This window comes from Anolis sagrei, chromosome 3, assembly GCF_037176765.1.
Source record: "Anolis sagrei isolate rAnoSag1 chromosome 3, rAnoSag1.mat, whole genome shotgun sequence".
NCBI classification, from domain to species: Eukaryota; Metazoa; Chordata; class Lepidosauria; order Squamata; family Dactyloidae; genus Anolis; species Anolis sagrei.
The window spans coordinates 145,213,950-145,235,047 of record NC_090023.1 but is presented as its reverse complement, the minus strand read 5'-3'; the positions used below and the strand labels follow the sequence as shown (position 1 = coordinate 145,235,047).

The window sequence follows — 21,098 nt, the reverse complement described above, 5'->3', positions numbered from 1 at the left end:
ACTAGGCCCACATATTATGCTAGAAGTCTTTTATGGTACCCTTGCACAATATGGTTTTTATGTAACATCTGGACACACCCCCCCAGTAACATCTGGATACCCCCCCTCACTCACCTGGTGGTCACAGAGAGGAGAGTAGATGAAAGGAAGACTCACCTGTTTGGAGGGAGGCAGTCTTCCCATCTCATCTCTCTCCAGATTCCAAATCCTACCAGGAAGTGTGGTTGTGCAAAGCCATATATTTTCTTCTGGTGAGAGAAACTACTAAAACCAATTTGCTTTGCTTTTCCAAGAGAAAGAAGTCTGTTTACTTTCTCTGCGAAGAGAAGTTACTGAAGTTGCATTTCTCTCTGAAGAGAAATAAGGCCACCTTCTTTCTCGGCAGAGAAAGAAAGGAGAAAAACCCCTCTATCACTGAGGGGATTTTCCGGAAAAGTGGCTGCTTTTGGGAACAAATCATGTTACTGAAATCAGCTATCTACCACAAGGAGGCAGCCTGACACGCTGTGCTGCTTTGACAGCCAGGAAAAATGTACCTGGGTTTGAAACCTGTAACAGAAATTTTATTCATCTGGCCAGATGGCTGTCAGAACAGCAGAATCACTCCAAAGAACCGACATAATATATAATTCACTGCAAAGCATTTTATCCTCTGTGGCAGCCATTCAGAAGACTTAACTCCTTCTCTTGATTGGCCCAGGAATGGTTGAGCTAGGATCTGAGCTGTCACTGGCTAGGGACTCCCTGTGATGTCAGAGATGGATAAAGTCTCCCTTGTGGTGGGAAAAATTGAGAGTTGCTAATTGTCCATTTGAAGTGGGAGCCATTTGGAAGATCCTCCCAGGAGAAAAAGGGCAAAACTAAGGAAAAGTGAGAAATAGTCCCGAATGGAGATTATGGGTTTACAATAGAAGCCAGACTCAGTGACAAAAGACAAATCTTATGCAAATATAGACACTGAATAAGAAACATATAACACAGTACAGATTTCACTGAGGCACATATCTCATCTGAAATTTCTGAAACACCTGGATGACTTTCTTGGAATCTGGCCTTATTTACATCTCTAAAGAGGCCTTGCTTCCCTGAGGGGATTCTCTTTTAGCTGGATATCAGGCTGGCTTTCTGGATGTTCAACCCTCTCCCACCGCAACAGTTTCACCAGTTCATATATTTTATCATGTTTCTTTGGGTGCCCGGGAATATGTCTATGGTTGCATCCCAGTTTTTGTGTATATGTATGTGAGTCTTCTCGCCCCTCTGTTTATTGACAAACCATAAACCTGAATCAAGACACAGGAGAAGCTCTAAAATGTTTTGTCAAGGCAAACTCAAGATTTTCATTGCACTTTGCTTTTATATTTTGTAAATAATTACTTGAATTTGAGCACCTCACTACTATCTCATGTTCCTCCTTTCTGTTTCACGCTCACGCTGTCTAGCCCCAGTCTATTTCTACAAGAAAGAAACCTAAATGTCTATGACTGACAGGCTGAATAAAGATTTGATAGATTGTAGGCAAACTAGGACAGTTACACTTCATGAGATTTAAATGAAATGCATATGTTCAGTAGGAAGAATGCAACTGTGCGTATTTGGAAAATGATAATACTTATACAAGGTATTCACATGGAAATGTCTTGTACAGGGTGGGTCAGCAGTCACAAAGGGGCCTCGATATTTAATAATGTATTTTGGGTTTTTAATTTACAATACCATAGCATCATATACAGTATATTAAGAAATAAAATGATATTATATAAAATTCTGCAAATAGCATTTTTAAAAGTTATTAAAACATCAGGCACCTTTGTGACTTTCAGTCCATCCTATATAAGTTACAGGTTAAATTGAACCAGTTCAGAGATTAGTTGTTAAGCTAATATTTCTATATTCAGAGAGTTAAATATTAGCCAAGTTAGTCTTGGTGAAATACTTACATAGTCTCATTAAAGTGTTTACATTTAAAAAAAACACCTAAAATTTGGAAGCCCCTCCATCCTAGCATTGTATTTTGAAAACACTGGAAAAACCGGATTAATGAATATTTCCTTTTAAAACCATGAATGGAATATATAGGACAGAATGTCTCTATATTTACACCCCACAAATTATTTCTAAAAACTAAACAACAGGTAGACTTTAATAAAAGACTGCATACATTATTTCACCCCATTGCAATTCATGGCCTTACTTTAGCTTTCTCAGCTCGCTTTATGGGAATGAGTACTTTATTGCTTGCTTGGCAAGATAGAGACAAAATAATTGCTTTTGTTTTATTAATGTTGATGGCTTCTTCTGTTTTTTATTAGGTTTTTAAAATCTGCTCCTTATAAACATTCAGAACCAAAGAGATTTCTTATAGCACTGGTATTCTTTACAGTTCAGGACCTCATGACTCCATATGTAAGAATTTGTTTCTAAAATAATCATTTTAATACTAATAATAACAATAATAATGCTCTATATCCCCAGAGGGACTAAGGGCAGCTTACAACAAAGTAAAACACAGTGGTAAACATTCAACGCCAAGAGTAATATATAACAAGTCAAAAACAAGGTAAATAAAAATGATAAATTAGTGATTTAAGTAAACATGACATAGTACATTCACTCTTTTACCACATATTAAATTCTTTAAAACTCTTAAAATCAACTAAAATTATTGGAATTCAAGTGGTATACGGCAGACTAACGAAGGTAGGTGTTCAACAACTAGGCAGGATATACGTATAAGGTGTAATTAGTCCTCCTCCTCTACATAGGCTAAAGTGTATAGATAAGTTTTAGGAACTTATTAGAGGAGAAAGGGGGCCATTTTTTTGTTCTTCCGAGACGGGAAGCTCTTTTGTCCCCTCCAGCTGCACTTGAGACAGGGCAGGGACCAAGAGGAGGGCCTCCTCTGCAAACTGCAGCACTCGTGGTTTGTATACAGAAATGCAGTTTTTCTAATAGTCTGGGCCTGAAACATTTTGGCTTTATAGGTAATGACTAGCACTTTGTATTTGGCCTGGAAGCAGACTGGCAGCCAGTGGAGCTGCTGCAACATAGAAATTGTCCACTCCCTATACGGCACTTCAGTTAGTAATATGGCTGCTGATCTCTCAACCAGTTGCAACTTCCGAACTATCTTCAGGGGCAGCTCCACATAGAGAGCATTGCTGTAATCCAGGAGGGATGTGATTAAGGCGTAGTCTACCATGGCCAGATCTGACATCTCAAGATATGGGCGCAGCTGGCACACAAGTTTTAATTGTGCAAAGACAATCCTGGCCACTGCTAACACCCGGGATTCCAGTATCAGCAATGAATCCAGGATCACCCCCAGACAGCGGACCTATGTCTTCAGGGGGAGTGTGAACCCCTCCAATACAGGCTGTAATGCCACACACTGGTCCGCCTTCCGACTGATCAGGCGTAGCTCTGTTTTGTCTGGATTTAGTTTAATTTATTAGCCTCATCCAGTCCATCACTGATGACAGGCACTAGTTTAGGAGCAGAATGGCATCCTTGGCATTCAGTGGAAAGGAGTAATCAATTTAATAAGAGTTGGGTGTAATTCACATAAATGTGACACAGACTCCAAAACTCCAGATGATCTCTCCCAGTGGTTTCATGTAATTATTTGTAATTATTTTTCAAGTAAATTGTCCTTGTAAGATATGATACTTTTATCACATATGAAAATTATACACAACATATTTAATGCTATCTGTAACGGATTGGGCTACCCTAAAGAGTTGGTGTGTAAAGGGTTAGTTTCCCCACGTGGTCACTGCAATTTACACATATGGTAATATCCGGCGCTCGCGCCGGCAGCAACAGAAGGTTCACGAGACTCAAAGTCAGTTGGAGCAGCCCCTCCCGCCCCTCTCCCCGCGCTAAAAAGCAGCAACGAAGAGAGAGAGACTCTTTTACTTAAAAACAATGACCACTACGTCTTTCAAAAAGTGTGTATCGTGTCCCAATAAATACCCGGACAACGATGCACACCCTAATTGCCTTGTTTGCCTGGGAGAAGAACATCTCTCCCAGGCATGTGACATTTGTAGAGCTTTCATGCCGCAAACAAGGAAAAATAGGGAGTTACGTTTGAAAGCGGCGTTGTATGAACAAGCTCTGCTTCCTTCCATTGCAATAGAAGATTCAGAAAAGACCGATCCTTCAGCTCAGAAGAAGAAAGTAAAAAAAAAAAAAGATTAAGCCTAGTAAGCCCTCAGAGAGAGGTGAAGTGGCTCAAAAGTCTTCCATTGTGTGTGATTATTGGTGGGCTGATTTCTTTATAATTGGTGCCAAGCGGTGGGATCACCCTAATAATTGGGCCACAGTCCTCAATACTATCAATGTAACAAAACAATTTTCTCATTTGTAGGGGGTATCAGATACCAATATTATGTTCTTTCATTAAAAACCCCCAGCTCCAATGGCTTGAAAATATAATAAATTTTATATCCCTTTATAAGTGGCTATGTATTCTGCTTAAGGACATTAAAAGTTGCTTGTCAGATCAGCTCAAGATTAACCTTTTTGCAGTATACTGAGACAGCAATGGGATATAAGATGGTTGACAAGAAATTGGTCAGTATTCCCCTGTATTTTCCTGTCTCGGCCTGGAGCCCTATAATATCTTAGGAGCCACTTCCGGTGTTGTCTTGCTGTGGGGGATGCCTGGCTCGAGAGCAGTACGTGTGAAAATGATCTTGGGAGTCCTCGTGGACAACAAATTAAATATGAGCCAACAATGTGATGTGGCGGCAAAAAAAAGCCAATGGGATTTTGGCCTGCATCAATAGGAGCATAGTGTCTAGATCTAGGGAAGTCATGCTACCCCTCTATTCCGCTTTGGTTAGACCATACCTGGAATATTGTGTCCAATTCTGGGCACCACAATTCAAGAGAGATATTGACAAGCTGGAATGTGTCCAGAGGAGGGCGACTAAAATGATCAAGAGTCTGGAGAACAAGCCCTATGAAGAGTGGCTTAAGGAGCTGGGCATGTTTAGTTGGAAGAAAAGACTGAGAGGAGATATGATAGCCATGTATAAATATGTGAGAGGAAGCCACAGGGAGGAGGGAGCAAGCCTGTTTTCTGCTTCCATGGAGACTAGGATGAGGAACAATGGCTTCAAACTACAAGAAAGGAGATTCCATCTGAACATGAGGAAGAACTTCCTGACTGTGAGAGCTGTTCAGCAGTGGAACTCTCTGTCCCGGAGTGTGGTGGAGGCTCCTTCTTTGGAAGCTTTTAAACAGAGGCTGGATGGCCATCTGTCAGGGGTGATTGAATGCAATATTCCTGCTTCTTGGCAGGGGGTTGGACTGGATGGCCCATGAGGTCTCTTCTAACTTTGATTCTACGATTCTATCTACTGTCCCTGAGATGTAAGAATAAACTTTTGAGTTTGTGCTGGTGCAGCAGCTGAAAGGAACCTGAGAAAGACTTGGGTTCATAAGCTATTTGTTCCCAAATATCTGGGGAAGATCTTCAGTAGTAATGTTTCCAGGAATCTGGCAGTTAGTGTCTTTAATAAGTTTCAGACAAACTGAGCTTTTTGTCAGTGTCTTTAAAGACAGAAAATGAATAGCATGAAAAGGAGGTATTTCCAATGGTAAGATATTCTTTCCTTCTGAATCCTCCTTTTAAAAGATTCTAGTCTTGCCGTATTCATCCCAGGCAATACAAAAGCGCTGCTAGTGTTTTGTTTAAGCCTAATTTTTTAGTGTCCATTTATGGAATCTTTTTATTGTGTCCCTTTGTGAACTATGTTTATTTGGTGTGTTCTACTTTTTGCATATTGTCTTCAGACATTCTATTAGAAAATAATTAAAGATAATAAAAACAGCATGTAAATTACTTTCCCCTCTTCTCCTGTTTTAAGTTTATTTATTGTATAAATCATATGCCAATTGTAATCCAACAGCCAGTCATAGGATAGGCTCATTCGGAAACAAATTAATTGGGATTTGCTTCATACATAAACTTCCCCATCTGCATGTATGTTTGTTCCGATCTTATGGCTTAGTCCAGTGGTACATATTCCAAGTAAAAGTGCACATAAATCCTGCCGGTTCTTGTACTACTCTTGTAACTGTACCATTTGATGACTTTTGGAGAGTTTTCCTTGCAGCACTCTTGAATGAGGCCATTACCAGTCTGTTGAAAAAAATTCGTATTTTGAACCAGAGTGAAAGTCACATTGAAGATTTAGTTATGAGCCCCTTCCAAATGAAATAATCAGTGAAATTATCCTAGCTTTGCCTGAAATTCAAAATATTGTATTTAAAAGCACGCATGAATATTAAATGTAATGATATGTGATTGCTGTAATTTGTAAGTATTTCTTTTTAAAAAAGAAATGTTTTCCCCTATGATGCCATAAACGGCAAAGACTGCTTGTACTTGCCAACTCATCTTGGTGCTATACTAGGCTTGCATCCAAAATCAGCCACTCAGAGAACGGTTTGAGTCTGGAGAAGGGCACCAATTTGCACCTTTAGACCAATGAGATGAAAAATCACATACTTTTCTGTGCCCCTCCTCCCCGAAATTACTATTATTGCTTGCTTGTTTATCCGAAGAACAGATGTTAAGTTGACTTTTCTTTCCATATTTATAGGTCGTTATGCATTCCATCTCTGGAAACCACTAGAACAAGTTTTCACAGAAACAGCAAGAAAAATCTCAACTGCTGTGAGTTTAGTGCTGAGATCTCATTTATGGGTTTTTTAAAAAAACGTTAGATGATATTCAGGTGTAAATACCTAATTCAGGTTAGCTGTTTATTCAAGAGATGAATTGTGAACTGACCAACAGATGTTTGTGCTATGATGGATCAATCTTTAATATTTTTCACAAGTTTATTTTTCTTGCAGTAGATTAATAGAGCTACTCCTTTTTTTGTTTTCCAAGTGGCTATGTAATGTATACTCAAGTATAAGCCGACCCGAATATAAGCCAAGGCACCCAATTTTACCACAAAAAACTGGGAAAACTTTTTGACTCGAGTATAAGCTGAGGGTGAGAAATGTACCAGCTACTGGTAAATTTCAAAATAAAAATAGATAATAATAAAATTACATTAATTGAGGCATCAGTAGGTTAAATGTTTTTGAATATCTGCCGTATTTCAAATAAAAACAGAAAACTATCTCTGTAAGTGGAAAAGTAGGGTCAACAAAAACAATATGGTATCAATAATAACTTAATCATCATCATAATAAAATTTCATTTGTATCCTACCCTATCTCCCAATGGGGACTCAGGCCAGCTTCTAACATACTAACAGGCAAACATTCAATGCCTATATAAACAATGCAGAGCTAGATATAGATCTATAATTATATATACTAATTTCACATATGCATTTACCCCTGAAATGTTTGCAAATCCTCTCTCTCTATAGGTGTATTTTCCTCCTACAATATTTACAAACCCTATATATCTATGTTTATATCTATCTAGACATGTATGTGTGCGTGCATTTCCCCCCTTTAATATTTGCAAGCCCAATATATCTATACTCATAGATAGATAGATAGATAGATAGATAGATAGATAATTATATCTATATAGGATTTGCAAAGACCTGCAAACATATGATTAGAAAATTGGATGGGTTCGAAAGAGAGCCATACAAACAAGGAGGACATGAAATATATCTCACACCCCCACCTCGACTAAAAAAAACAACACACTGGCAAGGGAGGTGAAGAAGAGAGAGAAAAATATTATCTATTCCAAGCAATGGCTTCCAGGCTCTGTTGCCTGGCCTTGACCCCATTATAAGCCGAGGGAGATGTTTTCAGCTAAGAAAAGGGGGGCTGAAAAACTCGGCTTATCTTTGAGTATATATGGTATATATATATATATATATAGAGAGAGAGAGAGAGAGAGAGAGCACATACGAAGTTTTGAAACATATTTTTGCAATTCAAGAACATTTTCTAAGTGTCTTAATATTTTATGCGCTATAGTCGAGGGACACTGTAAGTGCAAATTAGGCCCTTTACAGTTCAGATGTCCAATACTGGTAATTTCCTTCATGTTGGTATAATGCATCCTAATTTGTCACCAAGGGCATCATTTTTAAAATAATGTATTCTGATAATGGATTGAACTAATAAAGTATTGTTGTAATATCACATGCATGTTCTAAACATTCCTCTGTAGGAAGAATGAGCTAAATGCAATTCGTTGCCCCAAGTAAAATAAAATCCCTAAATCAGAAACAGTGTACAAAGATTTTACTTTAACATATTCCATTCATTCAATGGACCTGTTCTAGTTGGAATTGACAACTGAATTTAACTTCAAGGCAAGCATTCCTTTTCAGTTTGGTCAGATTAGGTGAGCTAGGTTCAAACTGCATAGTCACTTTGATCAGATGTTACAACTATAACTTTTAAATATAACATTTATATATTTGTAATTGCACAATTTAAAGAAGAAAGTACTCTTTTACACAGAGACTTTCCAAGAGTATTCACTAGTAACTTGCTATTTAAGTTTATTGGTATTAGATGCAGAGAATACAGTTTTCAAAAGCCTTTCTTTATGTCTGACTGAGTTTGAAATGCAAGGGATTTTATCCAAAGGACTTCTCAGTGTTTCATTTCTATAAATCAAAAGATATCGATCCACATATGTACTTGCTTATTATTTGTATGCCAATAAAAGGACGCTGTTATTTGAATTACACCTTTTAAGACCTCAGTGTTAAAAATGGTTTTTAGAAAGTGCAAAAAGATCCTATGCTTCTCTTTGCTCTTAGCTATTATGTCAAATATGACTTGCTTTTAAAAGATAAAAGTTGGCCTTATCTCCCGAAGCAATGAAACCTCTACAAAAAAGACAGAAAAATCTTGTTACATTGATCATGTTTCAAGATCAAATCTGAACCTTTTGTGTCTCTACATGAGACCTTCATAGTATTCATACCCTACAGACCAAAGGTAGTATTTGTGATCCGAAGTCTTTTCAGAGTTTATCCTAAGTTTGGGAATAACAGTAAAATCCTTAATTATAAGTTACCCTCTCTGCCTTTTATTCCCTTAACACTCAATGTTCTGTTTGCGCAAGCTATTTATGTGGAAGGTGCCTTGATCTCGCTGAGAGCAGATTGGAATACATAAATAAACGGTAAACAAAAATTTAATAAACAACAAAGTTCAAATTCTCTCTCCTCCCATGACAGAGTCTTTGTTAAGAAAAGGTGGAAATCTTGCAGATGTGAGGCTTCTATTTACTTAACTTTATCTTGTGTGATGACTTCTTGTTCCTTCGTTCATCTGTCTCTAGTAATGGAGCTCCGATGTAACATGCTCATTGTGCTTCTCTCCAGCCTTCCGCTACTCCAAAATAGACAATTCCAAGGGAGCAATTGGATCTGGCTATGAGGCTCCACCCTGGAGAGGATTCTTAAAGGGGCAGGGGAAAGGGATTTATTAAAGCAGTGGTTCTCAACCTGTGGGTCCCTAGATGTTTTGGCCTTCACATTGCAGAAATCCTAATAGCTAGTAAACTGGCTGGGATTTCTGGGAGTTGTAGGCCAAAACACCTGGAGACCCACAGGTTGAGAACCATTGTCTTAAAGGAAAGGGCTAACTGTAGTGTCCCCCGTCCCCATGATTATTATACACAGAAAACTAGATTTTTCCTAACTAATAAAGGCCCAAGCTCAGGGAAATGGCAGAGGCTTCTGTGGGGCATGGCACTCAATGAATATATTTTAAAAGATTTTCATTGATACCTAATTCAGATCTCAATCAGATTTTTCTTTTTAGACATTTTAGACTAAAATTTCTATTATATTCAGCCAGTATGTTTTTTGGTTGATGATTGACGTTTTCCAGTGGATCTGGAGGAGTCTGGGCCTAATGAAATTGAAATTCAACTTAATTTTTTTAAATTTTTATAATTGGCTAAATTGTAATTTGACCTCCATAGTCCATCTCAAACTCATTATTCCATTAATTTCAGTTGGACACATGGTTAAAATATCTCCCATTAGCATTGTATTGGCTACATTAATGAGACATTTAGACTTGGGGGGGGGGGGGCTTAGAGGTACTGTCATATACTTTAACATCCTTCTATAGCATGTAAATCAATACATTTGGAAATCAAAGCACAGAAATACTGAAACCATTCCAGATAATAGCATTTTAGCACTTCAAGGAACTCTGTATCCTGCATTTTTTTCCTAGAGAACATTAATAATGACATTTACAATGCCATGGTTGTGTATGGTACTTGGCACATTTTATTTTTTACAAAAGGAGAAGGGGAAGGTAGTTGAAAGACAAACTGAGAGGCATTTTTTGTATCTCCCATAGGTTTTTAAATCGCCAATTAGCAGACTCAAGCAGTTCTTTGGTAAATTGCAGAAATGGTGATCTAAGACAGATCACCTCCTAAGTTCATTCCAGTTTTCAACTTTCATAACTCAACTGTGCTTAGATTACAGATGAATGAAAGAAAAGATAAACATATATGGACATTTCTTGCTTCTCTTGTAGAGCTGGAGCTTATATACTATTCAGCCATAGTTTTGTGGCTCCAGATAAAAAAAAGTGCCATCTGCATGAGAGAACATTAATCGATCTAATTATTTTATCTTTCCTGTCTCATACAGAGTCTTTCTTCATATTACAAAGGAGGATTTGAGCAGAAAATGAATAGACGAGAAGCTAGCCTTATTTTAGGCATAAGGTAAGTGTTCTGCATAGAAATAACATCGCTTTCATCTGAAATGAAAAATGATATAAAATGTAGGACAGAAATATTCCACTAAATAATTTTAGTTGTGATTAAGTATATTTTTAAAAGGGCTTGTACACAAATGTATGTGGATTTTTATCCCTTTATTAGCAAATGCTTTGCTTTTGAATTACGTAGTTACTTGTATTGACCTTTACATACTGCCATGGAATTTGCAGTGGGCTGTTGACTGAGGAATCCCAGCTCACAGATCTTAGCCAAGAAAAACAGGCTCTGGTCCAAAGATGGGCCTCTATGCAGCTGTTGGCATTGTTTGCGGGTGCTTATGCCAGTGGCCAGACCACCTCTTGTGCAAAGGTGGGTGGAGCACAGAACAGACTGCAACCCAGAACAGATAAACTTTGGGAGACCTCTCTTCAGAAACGTAGTATCATCTCCTAACCACCAGATGGCAAGTGCCCCTAGTTTTTTTGCTTTTCAGAAGTGAACAAATGGCTATTTTACAGTTTGCAGGAATAATTACCTATAGTAAGCACATTAATTTATCTTTATAGCCCATCTGCTGGCAAGAACAAAATTAGAGCTGCTCACAGACAAATCATGATTCTGAATCATCCCGATAAAGGTATGTTTTTGTATTTCATGAAGATTAGCGTGCTGACAAACCCTCCCTCATTACTCAATGATTGCTCTTGGTTGCTAACTTTACAGTTTCTCTGTGCAAGATGTTTCAAAGCAAAGCATCAACGGTTACCTGCAGTATTTTCAGCTTGTATCAAACAGTTTAACATCCCTCCGCTATGAACCGTAGCAGGAAATGTAATGGTTGCCTTTGGGGTCATTCACTAGATCACAAGCCTAACTAGCTGTCAAGAGCGAGTTTGTGGAGCTGATCTGTCAAGCTGCCAGCTTTTGAAGAAGAGGAAATGTTAGCCATGAAGCTGTGAAAACATCCACATCTACTTGTATAGGATCTTTGCAACTATACATAGACAAACACATACATTTTTAACAAAATGTGGTAGAAATGACAAATATATGTACTATATTTTAGTGCTCTTAAAACAATAAAATCACGAACAGATGTTTTAACTAGCCAGGTTTTTAATGTAAACTGATCCTCCCCCCTCCCCAAAAAGCTCTTATTATAACTTTAACTACACTACAGCTGGTTGAGAAGGGAAAGCCCATATGTTCGTTGCTGTTTGTACTTTGATACAACAGATGGCTGAGAGTTGCACAGTATTTAAAAAGCCAGAAAGGGGAAAGTCAAGATTTTTTATATCTGTTTGACAGATTTGTAGTTTATTCTTTGTCATTTCAGGAGTATAAAATTAATTCTGACCTCATTAAGGTGAAAGGTATGGATTACAGACACTTTTGGTTTTCCAATGGTTATTTTTAACTTAATTAGCCATTAGATTTACAGTGTGTATCCAGATTGAGTCAGCCATAGAATAAAACATTTATGGGTGTGAAGAATTGTAATTGTGATGGAACAGTGATCAGAATACTGAGAGTCTGCATTTAATTCTGCATTATTGTACTGTAGCTTTGCTCCTGGGAGAGTTGCGGATAGCAAGTCTGGCTTGCACCTGATGCCATTTTTGAAGGGGCTTTGTCTAAAAGTCACCATATTGCAGTTGTGACTCAGTCCTCAGCAACGACTTAAGTGAGCATCTGGCACAGGCTCCCTTTGCTCCTTTTCACCTCATTCGTCTCCTCTGGTCCTTTGTTTACATTCCCAGGCAGCAAATGCATTTTACATTTTTAGGCCCAATGTTAGAGGTTTTTTTCCTGACCTGTTTCATAGGAGTTTTCCCAGCCCTGGTCTTCACAGATGGATATGAATATTCAAGCATTTTTAAAGAGTCAGACCTTCACTAAGACATCAGTTCTGGCATCAAGTTATGATAAGAACACTTCGTGTAATTGCCCACAATGGAAATACTAGAGGTACAGTGTCAGTTACAGTGTCCATGTGCTTTCTTTGGAGGCTTGAATGAAGACTGTAAAAAGATGTTGGGTAATTTCAAAAAAAGGAAAAGCATTTAGAAATGTAAAGCAGCAACAGCAGGAGTTTTAGCGGATCAGAAGCTTCTTGAACTAGCAGTAGAACGAATAGGCTTCAGCAATTACAGAAGCAAAGTCAAACTTTAAAAGTTATAAAAGGCTTATTAAAAGAATTACATTTCTATATAGGAAAGTAAGGGTCTAGCTATCTGCCTATCTTTCTGGAAACATCCTGTCTCTCTCCATGCTCACAGGAAAAGAGCAAAATTGAGGACTCAGACTTGCCATACGATTTGGAAATTTTGAATAAAAAGAGGCATGTCCTTGAGAACGATCAGTGTAACAAACAGAAAAGTAAGAGAATAGAGAGACAGGCAGACAAAGTGAGCAATGGGGGAAGGCCTTTTCCTACCAGCTAACTCATCTGCCTGTCTATTCCCTTGATGAAGACTATGCACTTGTGTAGGGTGTGACTGAGTTCCAACAAAAGGAATACACAATTATTCAATAGACACATGTAGTATCAATACTTCTCTGTGTTTGTTCTTCTCTATCTAACTTGGTAACATATTTTACTTTGAAACTCTTAGTTTGTAAATTATTTCACATACCACTGTACAGTTCTATAGTTCCTTGTTTTCAGTGTATTCAATCTAGTGCAAGCTTCTCAACACTAGTACTGTTTGATGTGAGTAGCAGCAGAGGATATGCTGAAGACCACATGAGGAGCAACATCTGCTGGGAATTCTCTCACTTAGCGCCATTTAGGTCTTTCCAGTGATGATACACCAATCATTTTGTAGGAGTGTCTTAGATGAGTAAGACTATTTGGCATGAGAGCTGGACCATAAGGAAGGCTGAGCAAAGGAAGATAGATGCTTTTGAATTGTGGTGTTGGAGGAAAGTTCTGAGAGTGCCTTGGACCGCCAGAAGATCCAACCAGTCCATGCTTCAGGAAGTAAAGCCCGACTGCTCATTGGATGGAAGGATAGTAGAGGCAAAGATGAAGTACTTTAGCCACATCATGAGAAGAAAGGAAAGCTTAGATAAGACAATGATGCTGGGGAAAATGGAAGGAAAAAGGAAGAGGGGCCAACCAAGGGCAAGATGGATGGATGGTATCCTTGAAGTGACTGGATTGACCTTGAAGGAGCTGAGGGTGTTGACGGCCAACAGGGAGCTCTGGCGTGGGCTGGTCCATGGGGTCATGAAGAGTTGGAAACGACTGAACGAATGAACAACAACAACAACAAAAAATAAAGTCTGCAGCTAGTTTATTTCCTATTACTTATCTATGTTGATCTGGTCCTAAGACATTTGATGAATGGTAAAGCATGTGTGAGTATTGTAGATCTGGATGTGGCCATGATCTGGCATTTGGGAATGCAGCCATGTCTCACATTTTGACCATTCATCCCACTGTTTCTCTGATGGAAAAATAATTTCCTGACTGCATCATCATGCTAGATCACCCCACATTTATATGGCTTTATATATGTATGACTGCATTTTAAAGTCTTGTAGCAAGTGTGAGAGACATAAAATTTGTGTTCTTCATGGGGTTCTGCATTGAGCTTCAAAGAGTTCTATATCTGTGCTTCGGTCTGTATGTGTATACATCCATGTTTCCTTTTTTCTAGCTCTAAACAGTTGTTGGTGGCTGAGTAGAGAGGGTCTAGCGCATGAGTTTGTGCCAGAATTTTTAAAAAGATCACCAGAGATTTCACATAGTCATATACCTTGTGTTCTAATACTGCGTTTGCACTGGTACTTTCACATGATGGCATTCCCTTGAACAGCTTTGTGTACATCTTCACAGGCAAACACGTAGGTGTGTGCAATTGCAAGTCATGACAGCAGACCTTTGGATGTTTTCAGCAGCAGGAGGCAGATGGTTGGCACCCAAGGGGAGAGTAAAAAAACAAACAAAACACCAAGACTGCTGAACTGTAATCAGATTGTTAGATGGACTGGAAAGCAATGACAGTGTTGAAAACTGGGAAGAGGAAGGCATTCTGTGTTTTAAATAGGTTTATTGTGATGCTCTTGGCTGGTGTGCCTTTGCCTTCAATCAAGAATGAACGGAACACTTAATAAATCTGCATTAAAAGTATTCCTACAAGCATTTTATTCAAGAATGTTATCAAAATATTAAAAGAATTTACTGGAGAGACATAAAATACCTCTGGTTTTTGATACTATTAAGTGCACATCAAAATGGATACATTAAAGATGGAACTGTTCTTGCTGCATAATATCTGCACTAGGCCAAAAATTCATGAAAGACATCATTAGTGCTTCACTCTGATGTGATAGTAGACAGTACATGATTTTCAAGTCCTGTGGGGTTTTAAAAGAAGTAACAGGATGATTCCCACAAGCAGCTCCTGGGTGTGCATAAATAAATGTAACATTATTAACGAAGCCTGCAGTGTAATGTAGCACTTCAAAGTTTTGCCCATGGATCTTCCAGAACACTAATTCCTCAGTCAGACATGACACAAGGCTATGGATGGGAGCACGGGAAAGACCTATGGGAGCTTTCCTGTACTTTTGAAAAGGTATTCATTTGAAATTGTGTTAAATTCTTGCATGAAACTTAATTTGTGAAAAGATGTGTAAAATATATTCACATAACAAGGGATCATGATGTTAGGATAAATCCATTGTAATTATGGCCCAGCTTACCTGTCCGAATGTATCTCCCTCTATGAACCACCTCGGTGATGAAGATCGTCTGGGGAGGCCCTGCTCTTGGTCCTACCTTCCTCGCAAGGGTGACAGGTGGGGATAAGGGACAGGGTCTTTTCAGTGGTGGCCCCTTGGCTGTGGAACTCCCTCTCTAGTGACATTAGATTAGCCCCTTCCTCCTAGCCTACAGAAGGAAAGTAAAACTTGGCTTTGGGATCAGGCAGTACAATAACAGATTTGGAATATGTGCAATGACTCCAGAACGTCCTTGGACTACGATTATGAATGGCGTAATTTATATTGAATGTAATGTTTTTAAATGTTTTAAATTCTTAATATGTATTAATGTTAATGTTACTGGAATTTTATGTGTTTAAGGCATTGAATAATTGTCTATATGTAAATAATTGTCTTTATTTACTCTGTTTATACCCCGCTTTTAGCTCCATTCACGGTAGAGTAAGGCGGGGTATAAATAGATTAAATGAATAAATAAATAGTGATATTTTCTTTCTATTCTTTTTCTTTAGGTGGCTCTCCCTACTTAGCAACAAAAATCAATGAAGCAAAAGACTTGTTGGAATCCAGCAATAAACATTAAGAACTGCAGAACTTCTGATTAAATGTGCAAAAATGGAAATGAGTCACCAAAAGATTTCCAGCGCAGTTGATTCCTGTTGAATGCTGGACAAAATTATGGATGTCTGCATCTGTTAATGGTTCCACAAACACTGAAGATTCCATTTCATGATTGAATAATAAAAGTCAGCTCTGCGTTTGGAATGGAATTTCACTTGTGCAATTCTTGCAGGAAAAGTGCATTACATGATATTACATTTGAAGCATGACTCTAGCCTACAGAAAATATTCACAATCAGTGCCATGACTTTCCATAGTTCCACTATGCAGAGCTACACAACACCTCATCTTTCACAATCCACACAAATATCTTATTCCTGCCTTCCTCCCACAGCATGGCTACGTATTAGCCAGTGCAGAGCTGCAGTAGCAGCAGAGAAGCGTCTAATTATATCCCTATAACAGGGTGGACCTCATTGATAAAGCCGGGAAAAGGGGGGAGGGGATAGCATAGTTATCTCCAAAAGAATTATACGTTGCATCTATCTGAACTATGATCTATTATAGAATCACAGAGTTGGAAGATACCTCGTGGGCCATCCAGTCCAACCCGCTACCAAGAAGCAGGAAAATTGCATTCAAAGCAACCCCAACAGATGGCCATCCAGCCTCTGTTTAAAAGCCTCTGAAGAAGCAGTCTCCACCATTAATTATTAAACATACAGGAGCCCTGTTCCGTAATCTACCTGGCAACCCTAAAGACTACCCAAAGACCTACAAGAGTGTTATAGAGAGAGTGCTGTGATTATACATATTTCTTTACAGAAGAAAGTGGCATTGAACATGGCAAAAACCCACTTGCTTTTCAGCCTAAAGATTTTATGAGTTTACCTAACTTTTCCCAACATCTGTCACTTAATAATGATGGAGAAGTGCTGACCCAACTGTTCTCCAGAATATTATGGAACACTGCAAATTTTGTTGATCTTGTCTAATTATCATCTGTGAACGTTGTTTTCAAACGGATGTCTTTGTACTCTTTTTAGTGCTATTTCCTGTAACAGTTGCATTCCTTTTTGTCAGTTCTCTGTATCTTCACAATATTAATTTTAGACAGAGCTTTTATGACTCCTCACCCTTGCACACTGAGCACATTCACAGTCAGTGAAATATCTACTTTTTAAAATAATGTCATGATCTATCTTTAATAGATTTACTGTTGAAACATGCAGGCAATAGTACTCAAGAGTCTTGATAATGCTTGTTTTATTGAATGTACTTTTCATTTGTGTTTATCATTTGTGCCCGGATAAAAGTTCCACAGCTTATTGTACTTATTATCCACAGGTTATTTTATTTTTTCTTCTATATGATATATTTTTGACAGTTTCTACACCAGACTAATTTAAAAAGTGCCTTTAAATGATTGCCTGAATATCTTGCCTGCACACTGAAAGCTTGATTTACCTTTCACTAATAAGGGAGCTGTGAGGAGAAATGCAAAAGTTTCTTGGTTCCCACTGCAATCTGTATGCTATCTGGCACATTGCCCAAAAGCGCAATTTCTCTGGTAGGCAATGAAAATGTTCTTCTGACCCATTTTATGATCTGATGACTGTTGCTGTTCCCATCTAAATGTCCTGTTTTGTTGCTAAGCTAGGGGAAATAATTTATTAAAAATTCACATAAAATTTTAATGGAAACATAAATACACATAAAACTGTTAATGTTCCTTTCTGCTTTAAATTAAACATCCCTTTATTTGTGTTACTACCTTTTGTCTTTTCTTCATCCTTTTACATCATATTAAGTATTCCCCTCTTTGAGTATTTTTGTCCTCCTCAAGAAGTTTGGGAAAGGGCTTTATCTCCATATCATCATCATTATACATATAACGCAATCCCTGTAACATGGTGTTTTACAAGTAAAAACACATTTCCTGCCCTAAGACTTGCATCCATTTATAGCATGACAAAAAAGGAACAAAATGGAATATGGGAGGGGATTAAGTCACAAATACTGCTTGTGTTTTTACCTTTTTAACTTTCCAAATTAGATTTCTATTCACATTCATTTGTGGTTTAGATTACAAAGTCTTCACATATATAAGTTAATTTAGCTACTTATGCCATAAGCAATGGAACCGTTGGGTATCAAACTTACCATTTATTAGGAAGATCTTGAAGCAGGATCTTCCTAATAAATAACTCCAGGGATTCTTGGATGAGGTTGATTAGCTGGATCCATTCCAGTCTGGCTTCATACCAGGACGTGGTAAAGAAACAGCTTTAGTTGCCTTGATGGATGATCTATGGCAGTGCTTCTCAACCTGTGGGTCCCGGGTGTTTTGGGCTACAACTCCCAGAAATCCCAGCCAGCTTACCAGCTGTTAGGATTTCTGAAAGTTGAAGGCCAAAAACATCTGGGGACCCACAAGTTGAGTACCACTAATATATGGGGAGAGCTTGACGGGGGGAGTGTGACCCTGTTAACACTCCTGGACCTCTCAGCAGCCTTAGATACCATCAATCATGTTATCTTCCTGGGAAGGCTGGAGGGGATAGGGATAGGAGGCACTATACTACAGTGCTTCCAATCCTTCCTTGCGGACCGGTCCCAAAAGGTGGTATTGGAAGAGTCCTGCTTGACTTCATGGCCAGTGGGGTCCTGCAGGCTCATTGCTATTCCTAATGTTATATAACATCTACCTGAAGCATCTGGGAGAGATCATCCGGAGTTTTTGAGTTTGGTGTCATCTATATGCAGATGATGCCCAGTTCTACTACTCCTTTTCTCCCGATGCCAAGGAAGCGGTCCTCCCCTTGGACTGTTGTCTGAAGGCAGTGATGGACTGGATGAGGGTTAATAAATTGAAGCTCAATCCAGACAAGGAGGTACCTCTTGGAAGGTGGTTCTGAGAGCAGTATTCCAGCCTGAGATGGACAAGGTTACACTCCCCTGGAAACCTCAGATGCGCAGTTTGGGGGTCATCCTAGACTCCACTTTAAACCTGGAGGCCCAGGTGGCAGCGGTGACTCGGTCGGCCTTTACACAGTTAAAGCTAGTGCACCAACTGCGTCCGTTCCTGGAGACAGTGAAGAAAATAGTACATTCAGATTGGACTATTGCAATACGCTATATATAAGTCTGCTCTTGAAAAGTGCCTGGAAATTATAGTTTGTTCAAAGAGCTGCAGCCAGGCTTCTAACGGGAGCCAACTTCAGGGAGCGCACCATGACTATCCGGAAGTGGCTCCATTGGTTGCTTGTCAGTTTCTGGGCTCAATTCAAGGTGCTGGTTATCACCTATAAAGCCCTTTCCTGAAGCACTGTGTCCCTTGCTGCATACCAGGGTGAGCACTCTGATCCAGTGGGGAAACACTCATCTCCACATGTGCTTTTATTAGAAGCCACCCTGAGTTCTCCCCAGGGGGTTGAGAAGGGTGGGGTACAAATATTTGAAATAAATAAATAAATTTTACAAGTATGCGGTTCCACAGCATGAGAGAAGGATCCTTTTCGAGGGCATCACTTGCTCTCTGAAATGCCCTCCCTGAAGAATTAAAAGCGGCACAATCCCTACTTACTTTTAAGAAAGGTGTCTATTTAAGCAAGTCTTTGAGTAATTCATTGTAGGATTATTGGGAATTTTAGTCTGTAAATAGCATGGGTGTCTCCGGTAGAGAAAGTTACAGATAAGAATGTTATTGGTTTTATTGTTGTGTGTTTTTACCATGGTCTTACCCAGTGTTTTTACCCAGTGGTGCAGTGGGTTAAACCCCTGTGCCGGCAGGACTGAAGACCGACAGGTCACAGGTTCGACTCCGGGGAGAGTGTGGATGAGCTCCCTCTATCAGCTCCAGCTCCTCATGTGGGGACATGAGAGAAGCCTCCCACAAGGATGATAAAAAAAAAACAAACCATCTGGGCGTCCCCTGGGCAATGTCCTTGCAGGCAGTCAATTCTCTCACACCAGAAGCAACTTGTAGTTTCTCAAGTCTCTCCTGACACGACAAAACAAACAAACAAACAAAAAACAAACAAAAACATGGTCTTATTTTATTGTTTACAAATTTTGTATTGTTGAAATTTGTATCTTTTTATGATGTAAGCCGCCTTGCGTCTGCAATGCAGAGAAAAGTGGGGTAAAATACTCTAAATAAACTAAAGATAAAATTTTCAAGCCTACTGCTTAGAAAAAAACCAAAATCAAAATGGTGAGGGAGTTTTATAAGAAAGGGAACAGTTCTTACTTTTATAGCCTATCTGTTCACTACAAAGGAAAGCAGCTTACAGCAGTAAAACCCAAAAGTATACTCCTAAGGCAAATCACAAAAAAGAAAATAACATGGAATAATGGCCATGACCCTTTGGGTATAACTTCAATCAAAAACAATGGAAGGCAATGTAAAAGCCAAGCCTCTGTCTTGAACAAGCATGACTTCGCCTGTTGGCAGAAGGCCACTGCAGCTGGAACTGGGCTGGCCTCCCTAGGTAACCCCGCCAAAAAAACCATCCCTGCGTTCTGCCATTCGTGGTAGTGGGAAAGAATTAAAGGCCCTTCCTCGGGATGCCAAAAGAAGCCTGCCCCCATGTCATGAAGTTCTTGCAGCCTGATTCTAAAATTATAGCCAATATTTGAACTATACCCTTAAGCAGACCATTGATGGAGCCAATGTGACATCTGTTCAGTGGAAGTCTTGCATCCTGTTTCTGTAACAAATTGAACTGGCTGATGCTTTTGGATGCTTTTTCTACATAAAGTACCTTGTTTTAAATACTCAGTAATTAAGGCATGTATCACTTTGTCCTATTCCGACAGCAGATATCCCTAGAGCAGAATTTCTCAATTTGTGCCCCTCCAGATGTTTTGGACTTCAGCTCCTACAATTCCTAACAGTTGGTAAACTGGCTGGGATTTCTGGAAGCTGAAGTCCAAACACCTTTGAGAAACATTATCCTAGAGCAATGGAATGGTTTCCACTTGTCAGAGGGGTCAGACAAGACTTTTTTTATATAACTCTTCTCTGTTTAACTTGTATGCTGAACATCTAATGCAAAGCTGGATCAGGCTCAGAGGACAGCGGAGTGAAAAT

At 38.9% G+C, this 21,098-nt stretch overlaps 1 protein-coding gene across 1 annotated transcript in view; it reads left to right on the top strand.

The window, feature by feature from the left end:
- The window catches only part of DNAJC15 (DnaJ heat shock protein family (Hsp40) member C15), a 36,449-nt gene extending 18,676 nt beyond the window's left edge, over positions 1-17,773 (top strand). Inside the window, exons 3-6 of the mRNA XM_060769248.2 lie at positions 6,618-6,691; positions 10,635-10,711; positions 11,275-11,345; positions 15,955-17,773. Coding sequence (XP_060625231.2) covers positions 6,618-6,691; positions 10,635-10,711; positions 11,275-11,345; positions 15,955-16,025 — 293 coding nt within the window. The 3' untranslated portion in view covers positions 16,026-17,773. The remainder of the gene's footprint in view (positions 1-6,617; positions 6,692-10,634; positions 10,712-11,274; positions 11,346-15,954) is intronic.
- The last annotated feature ends 3,325 nt before the right edge of the window (positions 17,774-21,098 follow it).